The sequence below is a fragment of the Podarcis tiliguerta genome (assembly GCF_965153285.1).
Source record: "Podarcis tiliguerta genome assembly, chromosome: 12".
NCBI classification, from domain to species: Eukaryota; Metazoa; Chordata; class Lepidosauria; order Squamata; family Lacertidae; genus Podarcis; species Podarcis tiliguerta.
Genome location: NC_139545.1, coordinates 6680601 through 6693085, shown reverse-complemented (window position 1 = coordinate 6693085; position 12485 = coordinate 6680601). Strand labels below are relative to the sequence as shown.

The 12485-nt window shown below is 44.4% G+C and overlaps 1 protein-coding gene and 1 long non-coding RNA gene across 2 annotated transcripts in view; one reads left to right on the top strand and one right to left on the bottom strand.

The window, feature by feature from the left end:
• LOC310661329 overlaps window positions 1-12485 on the bottom strand; it is a 128240-nt gene that overhangs the window by 77435 nt on the left and 38320 nt on the right. The window lies entirely within an intron of this gene.
• The window catches only part of NPSR1 (neuropeptide S receptor 1), a 68042-nt gene continuing 62344 nt past the window's right edge, over window positions 6788-12485 (top strand). Inside the window, exon 1 of the mRNA XM_083407104.1 lies at window positions 6788-7331. Coding sequence (XP_083263230.1) covers window positions 7188-7331 — 144 coding nt within the window. The 5' untranslated portion in view covers window positions 6788-7187. The remainder of the gene's footprint in view (window positions 7332-12485) is intronic.

Genomic DNA, 12485 nt, shown 5'->3' with positions numbered 1-12485 from the left:
CAGTACCTATTTATCTACTCGCACTGGTGTGCTTTTGAACTGCTAGGTTGGCAGGAGCTGGGACAGAGCAACGGGAGCTCACCCCGTGGCGGGGATTTGAACTGCTAACCTTATGATCAGCAAGCCCAAACGGTTCAGTGGTTTAGACCACAGCGCCACCCACGTCCCTTTCAGTATTGGTCAAAGGAAGACCTCAACAACAAAGCCATGATAACAAGTAACATTTTGTGAAGACAATCAGAGGTCTCATAGCTACTATCATAAAAACACACCAGGTATCTTTTATTATTTTAATAATCATTTATTATTTATACCCCGCCCATATGGCTGGGTTTCCCCAGCCACTCTGGGCAGCTCCCAATCGAACATTAAAAACACAATACAGCATTAAACATTAAAAACTTCCCTAAACAGGGCTGCCTTCAGATGTCTTTTAAAAGTAAGATAGTTGCTTATTTCCTTGACATCTGATGGAAGGGCGTTCCACAGGGTGGGCACCACTACCAAGAAGGCCCTCTGCCTGGTTCCTATTTTGACAGAATAGCTGTAGAATCACTTTGGATCTAGACAGTAAGTGCACTTTTATATCTGTCACTATCTGAGTGTGAATTACCGTATTTTTTGCTCTATAAGACTCACTTTTCCCCATCTAAAAAGTAAGGGGAAATGTGTGTGTGTCTTATGGAGCGAATGCATGCTGCGCACCTATCACAGAAGCCAGAACAGCAAGAGGGATTGCTGCTTTCACTCTTGCTGCTCTGGCTTCCGAGATTCAGAATATTTTTGCCCTTGTTTTTCTCCTCCAAAAACTAGGTGTGTCTTGTGGTCTGGTGCGTCTTATAGAGCAAAAAATACGGTATATGTCCCATTTCCTGAATTGCTGCTTCCCAAAAAGCTTCCACCAGAGGGCAGGACCACCACATGGTCATGTAAGTCCCTCTATGCCCACAATCCTTCCAAGAATGGAGGAAGTCTCTCTTCAATATCTGAGCCATCCAAGCAGGTGTATAACAACTTTATGGAGTTTTCTTCAGGTGAAAGTGGTGTTCCATTGTCAAGTACTTGTTCACTTTTTCAATCTCTTGGTCCCCCACATCCCGTTTCCATTGATTCCTGAAACCTGAATTTCCCTCAGTGGTTAGCTCAAGGAAAATATTAGTTTCTCTCTGTCCCGATAAGGTTTCAGTTTGTTTATCAGCTGAATCTTATGAAGGGCACTCTGAGTCATTTGTGCTTTCAGGGACAATGTTGCATCATTGAGCAACTCCAAACTGTGACTCTTATCCTTTATGGGTACTGCAAACTCTTCCAGAACAGAGAGAATAATTCTCAGCTGGCGTCTACAACCTAAGCATACTTCAGCATCTCATTGCCCAGAGCCCTTACAATTGTGAGGAGAGAGAGAGAGAGAGAGAGAGAGAGAGAGAGAGAGAGAGAGAGATATTACTACTTGCATTGTCTCTGTTCCCTTTGTGACATCATATGGCCTCACAGGGCAAGAAATGTCACCGTGCTTCGTCTCGTCTTTGGTCTCAGCTTTGATGTGTTAAGAGTTGGGTGAAGATGAAAGACGAAAGTACCACAAAAATAATATTCGGGTATAAACTCAAAGACAGAGATTGTTGCTGATATAAAACTTGACATGGGTAAAATTTGTAAAAATGATTTTGAGTCATAAAAGCATAGTATATGACAAGAGAGCAAGAAGAAACACCAAGGCAAGTCACAATTACAGACATGAAAAAATATACACCATCTTTTTGGGGGGTGGGGGTGGGGGTGGTTAAGGCCAGCAACGTAGCTGAGGATCAATGAATGAGTAAACTTTAAAAACAGCTAAATAGTTTAAAACAAAAAACTCACTGTCCTTTCCCTTCTCTTGGCTTCTCCTCATTCTTCCAAGAAGCTATAGGTGAGTTGTTGTCAAATTCCTTTGCAGAGACTAAATTTAGAGGTGGGAATTGCATGTGTGATTTAAAAGGGACAGGAGGGTTGGGAACACAAATTGCTTGGCAAGTATTGCACAAAGAGGAGAGAAAAGGCACTGCAAGGCAAACGAATTACAATACCCCCTGGAGTCCTGCAAATGGATACTTTAGAGTGGTGGGCAAAGATTCACAATAGCAGAACTGTGAATAGCAAAATCCATTGGGCAAGGAGTTCTTCCAAGACAGTCCGAAGACTCAAAGTCAATGACGCCATTTTCACAAACCACGAGAGCGGGCCAAGCTGATTTGCATTTCACAGGCTGTGGACTGAAACAAACTGAGTTTGCTCAAGGGCACAGTGAGGGGGGAAATGAACAAGACTGCAAGCCCCAACACTAGTCATAGCTGAGCTCCATAGAAAGCAGTGGGATAGAGCTTAGTCCTAACTAAACCATCTCGGTGACTTTCAACTAGACTACAAGTGTGAGAATGGGCATATTTACTCAGAAATCCCATTACGTTCGTTGGTTTTTGCTCCCCATTAAGGATGTAAGAAGTCACCATTTTCTGATCCACCTGTATTTGTTGCATGAAACACTGTTTTCATTCAGTCTTTTGTCCCAAACCATGCTATTTCTTTCACAGTCTGCTGTGTCAAAATTCTGCAACTTACATAATTAATTCTGTAAACCATGTTGACATTACGTTATTCCAGCCCATTTTTTTTTCCCACTGCAAAGGAGACATGATGTAAATGCTGGGCAGTGGCAAGGAAATGTAATCATTTGCAGATTTAAAACAACAACAACAACAACAACAACAACAACAACAACAGTCAATCATATTCTCTGGATTGTTTTCCATTCTGGATATGAGGTGAATAACCAAACACCATCAATTTCTGCTTCTGTTTCTCTGCCATGCCTACTCCCTGGGAACTGCACATAGTTGTGACCTTTTCCTGGATCATGTGTGTCCATTTCATCAGGAAAGCAGCTAGGATTCTGTTTCAATTATTCTTAAATGTCATTTTTGAAGTCCATTAGTGAAGTATCACTGCCTAACAAAATCATATTACGGCAACCACTCCAAATGAAAACCCTCCCTAAATCCAAAAATTATTTCATTACAGATGCATTAGATGGTGTAAATGATATCATGAACTGATGAAACATTCCACTTCATCCCTAGAAAAGAAAAGAAAAAAACTCCATGGCTTCTTCCCACTCTGTTAACTGCCAATGGATTGCACCGTTATACGAATCTGGAAATGAATATCGTCATACTTTGTAAGCTCATGATCTTTGCAATGAATTATAAGTCATTTTGGGTTGCCTTGGGCAAGATAAAGAGACTAACAGATTTAATAAGTAGTAAAAAGTAGAAAGAAAGAAAGAGAGTAATTGCTAGGTTCTGCTTATTAAATGGTGTTGGCCAGAAAATGCAATATAATGTTATAATATAAAGTTATAATGTTTATAACTCTATCATAGAATCATAGAGTTGGAAGGAACTATCAGCAGGAATCTTTCACCCAACATGGGGCTCAAACCTATGATCTGAGATTAAGAGTCTCATGCTCTAAGTGCCACACTTTGCTTGGAGCCCTTGCTGGCTGTTTCTTTCTGATGGGTCTTAAAAGTCCTTCGTCCACAATGAAAAACCATATTACATGCTGTTTTGTCTCAGACAATGCTTTGATAATTACACAACCTTAGTCTCCATCCTTTATCCCTCTCCTTCCAAACACAATAGTCCTTGCTGGCAGTGGCACACTTAAAATCTAATAGACACAATGCAAATGAAAAATGGAATAAGGAAGGGGAAGGGAATATGGAGCCAAGTAAACCCAAGTACCAATTCTTACACAAAAATCACATAATTAAAAAAAATGCATCCTTTATCTTATAGGCACCAGATGGAATTGTTGCTGATGGCACAGTTCTGAGATAGGATAGCTGGAAGAGCAGCTGCTCCTTGCTGACCCAGTGGAATTGCTGCCTGTTCTTTCCCTCTGTTGCAGTCAGGTGAAAAGGACTAGTGATGGTAACTTTTCTGGGAGGGGATGAGCCGAAAAGACAGTTTGTCTCAGCCAAGCTGATGGAATGAGCTTAGCTGTCTGTCCCCTGCCCCAGACGCAGGGTGCTTCCAGATGAGATTTTATTGTTGAATTAGTGCTTTCCCGAATTGTTGTTGCTTTGCAGTATCCACACAGCTTCTTTATTACCAAAATACCAATCTAGACTTTCCCCTAATTTGTTCTGGATTTCACTTTACCACAGAAAACCTGGTGAGTAAATGAGAACCTGTTTTACATTGGCAGGCACTACTGGTCTGGAAGCTTGATGACACTTACTGGGACAGTGGTTGTCACAAGTATGGCAGCCCTCTCTGTTGCCACAGCCCCTGGTTCCCGTTGCTCTCCCCTTGAGCACAACCTACCCATTTTCTTCCTGACAGCGCAAATCATAGAATCAACTCGAATTGTGGAGATGGAAGGGACCCAAGAGGTCATGTGGTCCAACCCCCTGCAATGCAGGAATTCCAACTAAATCGTCCATGGCAGAAAGCCATTCAACCTCTGCTTAAAAACCTCCAAGGAAGGAGAGTCCATCACCTTCTGAGGCCACCAGTGGTTTGAGCCCACCCAGAAACAGCTGTGGGTAAGATTCCTGCATTTGCAGGGAGTTGGACTAGATAACTCTTGGGGTCCCTTCCAACTGTACGATTCTATGATTCTATGATGGATTCTATGATCCATCCATCCATCCATCCATCCATCCATCCAGCATGAGTTCTGCAGAAGTGGTCTCTTGCCCAAGCAAGAAGAAGCTGGGGCAGGGCAGCCACAGAACTCCAGGACCACTCTTAGGTCTGTGAGACCCTCTTGCCAGATACCCTGAAGAATGGATGTGGGAAACTCACTGAACTGCTGAGATTGAGTGAGGGACCACCTTACTAAGAAGAAAGTAGAGTTGGATACCTTCTTCCATCAGTTTCCCTGGAACAGTCATTAACTGGCCTCTGATTTCTAGGTTCCTCCAGGATCCTTGTTTCAGGGCTACTGTTTTAGTGCTTGAATGCATGTTCTCGCTTTGGCAGCACTTTAATAAAGTGCTTCCACCTTGGATGATCTGAGAGGAAATTGAATGCATGATACTTACCTGACTTCTAAGGCAGCAAGCTTCTGGTAGATCTGTTTCTGCTACAGCGGGACCCTTCCTCCCACCACCCTGAAAACCCCTCCATTCTGCCCATTGTGAAACATGCCTACTTTTGGATTATTATTTTTAAGGTGTCCACACACAGGTACAGAAATAGCTCCCCACATGTAAAGCCCCATGGCAGAAATGGTCAGCAACCAAAACAGAGAAGAACCAAAATGACCCAGTGGCATGGGCTTTGTTGTCTGACGTCCCCTCTCAAACAGCCAGGGGGAAATCATGTGAGCTGGCAACACATGCACCCAGTTCAAACTAACTGCACCCTCTCCCCACACCCATGCAAGTGCCACCATGAGCTTGTAAAGGTAAAGGGACCCCTGACCATTAGGTCCAGTTGCGGATGACTCTGGGGTTGTGGCGCTCATCTCGCTTTATTGGGCGAGGGAGCCGGCGTACAGCTTCCAGGTCATGTGGCCAGCATGACTAAGTCGCTTCTGGCAAACCAGAGCAGCGCACGGAAACGCCGTTTACCTTCCCGCTGGAGTGGTACCTATTTATCTACTTGCACTTCGTGCTTTCGAACTGCTAGGTTGGCAGGAGCTGGGATCAAACAATGGGAGCTCACCCTGTTGCGGAGATTCGAACCGCCGACCTTCTGATCAGCAAGCCCTAGGCTCCGTGGTTTAACCCACAGCGCCACCCGCGTCCCATGAGCTTGTAGCCAACAGCATTTACCTGAAGGCACCATTTGTGAGAACTGGAAGTACCAGCAGTGACTGAAACCTAATTGTTGCAATCATGCAAATTATAATAGCCACAAAAGACCATGTCAGCTCAAAGCACTCGGAGACTGCTTGTTGTGGGGGTTGGGAAAAGTGCTTGCTTTTTATTTTCTTTGCCCTGCAACACAGGAAAGCTGTGTTAGAAAGCTCCTACGGAGTCAGCCAACTGGCTCATCTGGCTCAATACTGCCTACACTGATTGGCAACAGCTCTCCAGGAATTCAGACAGAGGTATTTCCTAGCCTACCTGGAGATGCTGGACACTGAATCTGAGAGCATCCTTTCCCCTAATGATCAAATTTGATGTTTGAGTATTGGGATTGAAATATACTCGGAGTCGAGAGTGGATTTCAGCTCATAGTGGTGATGAGGAATGGAAGTTCCCCCACAATATCTGCTTTATATACATTATTTACACAATGGGCTGCACGTGATTGGCTAATTCTGGGATTCTCCTATAGGCCAATCAGGTTGTGGATTCACTTCCACCTGGAGCTGGATTGGGTGGCTCCTGCGGACCAATCAGACTGCTGCATTGTTCTAGGACCAATCAGACTGCTGCATTGTTCTAGGACCAATCAGACTGCTGCATTGTTCTAGGACCAATCAGACTGCTGCATTGTTCTAGGACCAATCAGACTGCTGCATTGTTCTAGGACCAATCAGACTGCTGCATTGTTCTAGGACCAATCAGACTGCTGCATTTTGGATCCTATTGTTCTAGGACCAATCAGACTGCTGCATTTTGGATCCTATTCAATTCAGTACATAACAGGGATATAACACAATCAGGGAATTGTGGCACGGATTTTGAAAAATGATGCAAAGAGAAATGACAAAAACAAAAAACTGTCTACTTCAAAATCCTGGTGGTCTAGGCAAGTTTCAACAACTGATGACACATTTGATGGGCTGCACTGCATCCTGCCAGATACAACAGGAGATGGAACAATGCTCTGTTTTGTAAAGAAGATGATGCTCACTTTGCCAGTTGACACTTAGACGTGTGGTGATCCACAGCTAGCTCAGGTACAAGGATGACTCAATGGGGATTCACTAGTAATTGACTCCAGGTGCTGACGAGAAACGTCTGGGCAGCCAGGTCTGTCAGCAACCTGAGTTCCTTTAGACAGAAGGTTTCCCCAGCTTGGATGGTGTTGCTGAGTTGCCTTGAAGTTTGATGCCTCCCAGAGCCACTGGTGGAGCAGTGAAGCTGCCTGTGCAGCTGTGCTCCTCTGTGGAGAGAGCTTGGCTGTATTATTAACTCTCCGTCGCCAGAAGAGCCGGAGCAGTTCGGAAAAGAGCCACAAGCCATGCAAGCCAATGTCACAGAAGGCAGCAATCGCTCAAATGGGAGCTCTGACAGCCTGGATTCCACTCTTGTCACTTGCACAGAGACAGTGACTTTGACTGAAGCGGAGGAAGAGGAATTGGAATCCTTCTATTATTCCTTCAAGGTATGTTCCGCTTTCCTGCGGCCACTCGCTTTTCTTATTATGATGATCCAGCGGCTTGGCAGGCAGGCAGAGCTCGCCAGTGGGGCACTGAATGCTTTTGCTTTGAGTTGGCAGCTGATTCCCGCCCCTCAATTTGTTTCAATGAGGACTTCGAGGTCAAAGAGGTCTGTGTTTTTTTTCAGCTGGTGATCAGTGGGAGGAAATTTCAATGTTCAGCGAAGAGCAGGAAAGCGATCTTTGTATAACCAAAGGATGGTATATAGATATTGAATAGCTTAGCTGAGTATGGAGTTTTCCTCTTTTTGGAAGCAATGTTTTAGCTGCTGTTTCTAATGCAACAATAAACAGCATATTTATAATTGCATTCCTATTCCTGTGTCTTGAAATTAAGATTGCCTAGATTAGTTTGCCTCCTTGCGTTTCTCTGTTAAGTGTGGTGCAAATTGATGGAGCTATAGAAATCGCTACCAACACGTAGCCATCCCAACAAATGTACTCTAAGCAACAGGCAGCTGAGTTCTGTGATTATGAAAAGCTGTGCCGTCTTTTGAGGCTGTCTACCTCCCCCTGCACGTTTAATTGACTTGTATAAAAGTTTCTGAGACTGTAATTTTCAGGGTGCTGTTGGGGAGGGAGATTTGTGAATGGAGACAATTTGATTTCAGCCCTCTCATTGGAGAGTACCTTGCTATCACCATCACTTAGCAGGTGAAGTTTGGGAGGGGGAAACCTGAACAGAATCGTGGCAAACATTTAGTTTGTAGCATAATTGTCTGGGCTGCTGCCAATCCTTTGATGGATTTAATATCATCAGGTGGCTACGCATGTGGGTTTGTGTGTGTCACAACAAAACTGACAGCGATCAGGCAGCATCGGTCAGCGTGGTTTCAAAAATGAGAAGTTGGAGAAGGTCTTTCATCCCTCTGTGGAAGTGTAATGGATCTAGTGGATCTAGGGGTTCAGGGCACATCTGCCTAGTAGATGGCCATAGTCGTTTCTGGCTCTCTAGCACACAAGCAGAAAAGGCAGATCAACATGGCTGTGCCCTGAGAGAAAGGTAGTAAGAGCCCTGATAGATCAGGTGCGTCCAATTCAGAACGCCTCAGAATGGTGCCTCTCTCTCTGCCAGGGTAAAAAAGTGGAAAGAAAGTTGTCATTAGGAACTGCTGCCCTGGTGGATTCTGCTGCCTGAGGCAGTCACCTCAACTTGCCTCATGGTTAAAGGTAAAGGGACCCCTGACCATTAGGTCCAGTCGTGGCCGACTCTGGGGTTGCAGTGCTCATCTCGCTTTATTGGCCGAGGGAGCCGGTGTACAGCTTCCGGGTCATGTGGCCATCATGATTAAGCCGCTTCTGGCGAACCAGAGCAGCACACGGAAACGCTGTTTACCTTCCCACCGGAGCAGTACCTATTTATCTACTTGCATTGTGTGCTTTCGAACTGCTAGGTTGGCAGGAGCAGGGATCGAGCAACGGGAGCTCACCCCGTCGCGGGGATTCGAACCACCGACCTTCTGATCGGCAAGTCCTAGGCTATGTGGTTTAACCCACAGCGCTGCCCTAATCCTACATGCCACAGTGGCCAGGAAGCCCACAAACAAGACTGGAAGGCATTTGTCTTTGGGGGACAAAACTATTATATTTGAAAATGTGTAACAAAATTACAATGGCCACTTCTGTTAGGGGAGAGATTTTGGCTTGGGACAATTTGAAGTGGAAAAGCTTATCTCTTCCCCTGTCCATTGCTTCCCCCCCCAGCTGTCTCCCCTCCCTGCTTCTTGCAAACACATGTCTGCAGCATTCCCTCAGCCGCGTCGCCCACATTATAGGGAAATCTGATGGGTGGAGGAAGGGTTAAGCACCCCCTCCTGCCACGGATTCCCCACTGCAAATCACCACCTTCCAAAGCTGCTTTCACCTCATAGATGTGCTCACTAGGATTTTGTTACACATGCTTGCATGTATATGCAATTCTGCCCTCTGTCTAGGTTGCATCCCTGGCACATGAAGACTACAGGTATAGGATGCACTGCAAGTGAGCATCTAATTTCCTAAATAAGCATACATAGATGTGCTTCCATGCAGAGAGGAGTGAAGTGAGCATAGGCACAAGCATACTGAGAGCAATCTATTTAATGGTGAGCATTCTCAAATCCCATTGATTTCAGTGCGAGAGAGGGAATCAAGGGCTGCGCTTTCCCATTGAAATAGATGGGACTAGAACATGTTTTAACTTTGGCTGGGAAGCCCTTTCCTTCCACATAATGGGCACAACCCCGATATGTGTTATGGATGCATGTAAGAGGAGAATGGCATGTGTGGGCAGGAGCAACTTAGCCACCTGGCTGGACATGCCTCCCTCTTTACCAAACTGGGCAAATGTTAAGAATGCAAGGCAAGCCTGTTGGATGAAACCAATGGCCCATTTAGTCCAGTATCCTCATAGTGGCTGGCTAGATGCCTGTGGGAAGCTTGCAAGCTGAACATGAGCACAATGACACTCTGCCTACCTGCAGTTTCCAGCCACTGGCATTCACAGCCATAATGCCTCTGGCAGCAGAGTAGCCATCATTCATTATGTGGCAGATGCAAAACACTTTGAAAATGGGACTGGGCTCTGATTCCGTATGAAGCACCTTTGAAGAAAATAATTTTCCAGTGCAAAGACTTTTTGCAATTGGTTGCAGCTGAAGCCCCGTTGTCGTCTCTCCTTCCAGCAGGTTTACAAGAAGGACGTGTGTGTGTGTGTGTGTGTGTGTGTGTGTGTGTTGCTTTGTTATGAAAGGATTCTGCTTGAAATGGAAAAATAAAGTCAAGAAGCTTTTTCTCTCTTATCTTTCTGGTATTGACATCTGTCTGTGAGCCTAAACATCAGCAGCCGCAACAAGAACAGCAGCAGCAGCAGCAGCAGAATAATAATAATAATAATAGTGGTAGTGATTGGGAATAAAGAGAGTGAAAGCTAGTTAACCTTTCCAGTTTGAAGATAATATCCAAGCAGGTCATATTGCTAGATACAACAGAGCATCTAGGACCAATCAAAAATAAATAGGACACAACATAAAGAGAAGCAAATATTAATTCCTAATGTAACAAATGCCTCTTGATTGCATCACGCACACATGCTTCATCCTGGGGCATTTGTCTTGAAGGGACAAGTATTCATTACAGGGACCTGTGTAAAATATCCATTTTTAGACTTCCTGCTTTTTGAGCCTACGTAAGCAGGAAACACCACTTATAACTTTACAACTTTGACTTAAGGCAGCACACTGGGAGCCATGCAGAAAGTACCCAATATACGGTAACCCCAATTTTTAAAAAAGGGGGTCTTGGAAATTATAGGCCGATTCGTTTAATGTTTGTCACTGGAAAACTGGTGAAAAGTTCACACTGAGTCATCTACACTGAATCATCCAATATGGATATCTTCTGGGAATTTGCTGACTTGTCGCAAGAACTGGAGCTTTATGGGCCAAAAAGCACCATATATACAGTGGGGGGGGGGCATATTTGATCCCGTGCTAAATTTGCAGGTGTTTCTGACTTTTGTCTTCTGGGTTTCTGGGGGGTTTTCCTGTTGTTATTCTGTCTCTCACAGCTACAATAAACCTACCATTAAAATTATGGACTGGTCATTTCTTAATCAGAGGGCAAACGGACAAATTTAGCAAGGGATCAAATACTTTCCCCCCTCACTGTACATAAAGGCCAAATACACACATGGACCATGGAGCAGAGAGAGCAGGGGAAAAGGGGTGGGGGGAACGATATCAGAGGTGTGCAACCATCTCCATTCTACATCACAGCTGGTGCTTTATGAGAAAATGTGGGGTGAAAGAACCCATCTCTTGCCAGAAGTCCTTCCTCAAGGAAGCAGGAAGCCAAAATTTTCATTTCCAGAGTAAAAACAAAGAAGATCAAACATAAAAACCTGTCCTATAAAATAATCAAAAGCGGGTGAACGCCTGCTCTTGTCTCACCCCAGAGGAGCAACAATGAATAATAATAATAATAAAAAATGAAAATAAAATTATTTATACCCCGCCCTCCCCGCCACGACTGGGCTCAGGGCGGCTAACAACCAATAATAAAAACAAGTTGATTAAAATACAATTTAAAAAACAAGATTAAAATACAACATTAAGATGCAGCCTCTTCACAGGAGGAGAAAGGAAAAAGGAAAGAGGGGGAGGAGATCAGGCTGATTCCAAGGCGGAACAACTCTGTCTTACAGGCCCTATGGAAAGAAATCGGATCCTGCAGGGCCCTGGTCTCATGAGACAGAGCATCCCACCAGGACGGAGCCAGTGTTGAAAAGGCCCTGGCTCTGGTGGAGGCTAATCTGACTTCCTTAGGGTCCGGAACCTCTAGGGTGTTGCTCTTTATGGACCTTAAGGTCCTCCGTGGGGCATAACAGGAGAGGCGGTCCCGTAGGTACAAGGGTCCTAGGCTGTGAAGGGCTTACAGGTTTTCCCCACAGGTAGCAAGACTCGCTGCCTCCTCTATTTTCTCCTTCCCTGGCATTGGGCAGTGCAAGCTGGGCTAGTTTGGAGACTGCCCTGGAAAATCCCCAGGGAGTGCTCAGTATGTCATTTGAAGCTTGATTCCACTGCTGCTGAAACAATGATTGCATGATTATTCTTTTCAGGCTGCAGACCTGCCCCCACTTATCTGGCCGTAAACTCCATTGAACTCAGTGCATAAGACTGCCCTGTTAAAGTCATCTCATATGATTTGTGTTTAAAAATACAAAGCTCGATTTAATTATACAAGGGGAAGAATGTCGACCAATCCTCTGTATCTCAGACAGGCTTGGGAGATGTTTTTATTGAGACATTATTTTGTTGCATTTATATTGGCTCTTTAAATGATGCTGAGCTTTAAATATTTTGATAACTGCTGGTTTTAGCTGTCCTTTGAATATTGCTTCTGTTGTTATCTTTGACTTGCTAAGGCACCCTTGAGGATATTAAGATTCCTCTTTAGACACAACGAAACACATATCTTTTAAACAAAAATGCTTCAGATATTATACATATTTATTGAATAAATTAGGAAGAGAGGGTAGCTAGGATTGTCACTGGGAATTGGTTATACTTCAATGATTAAGGACCAGCAGTTGATGATGAAGTGAGACTCAAATTAATTCTA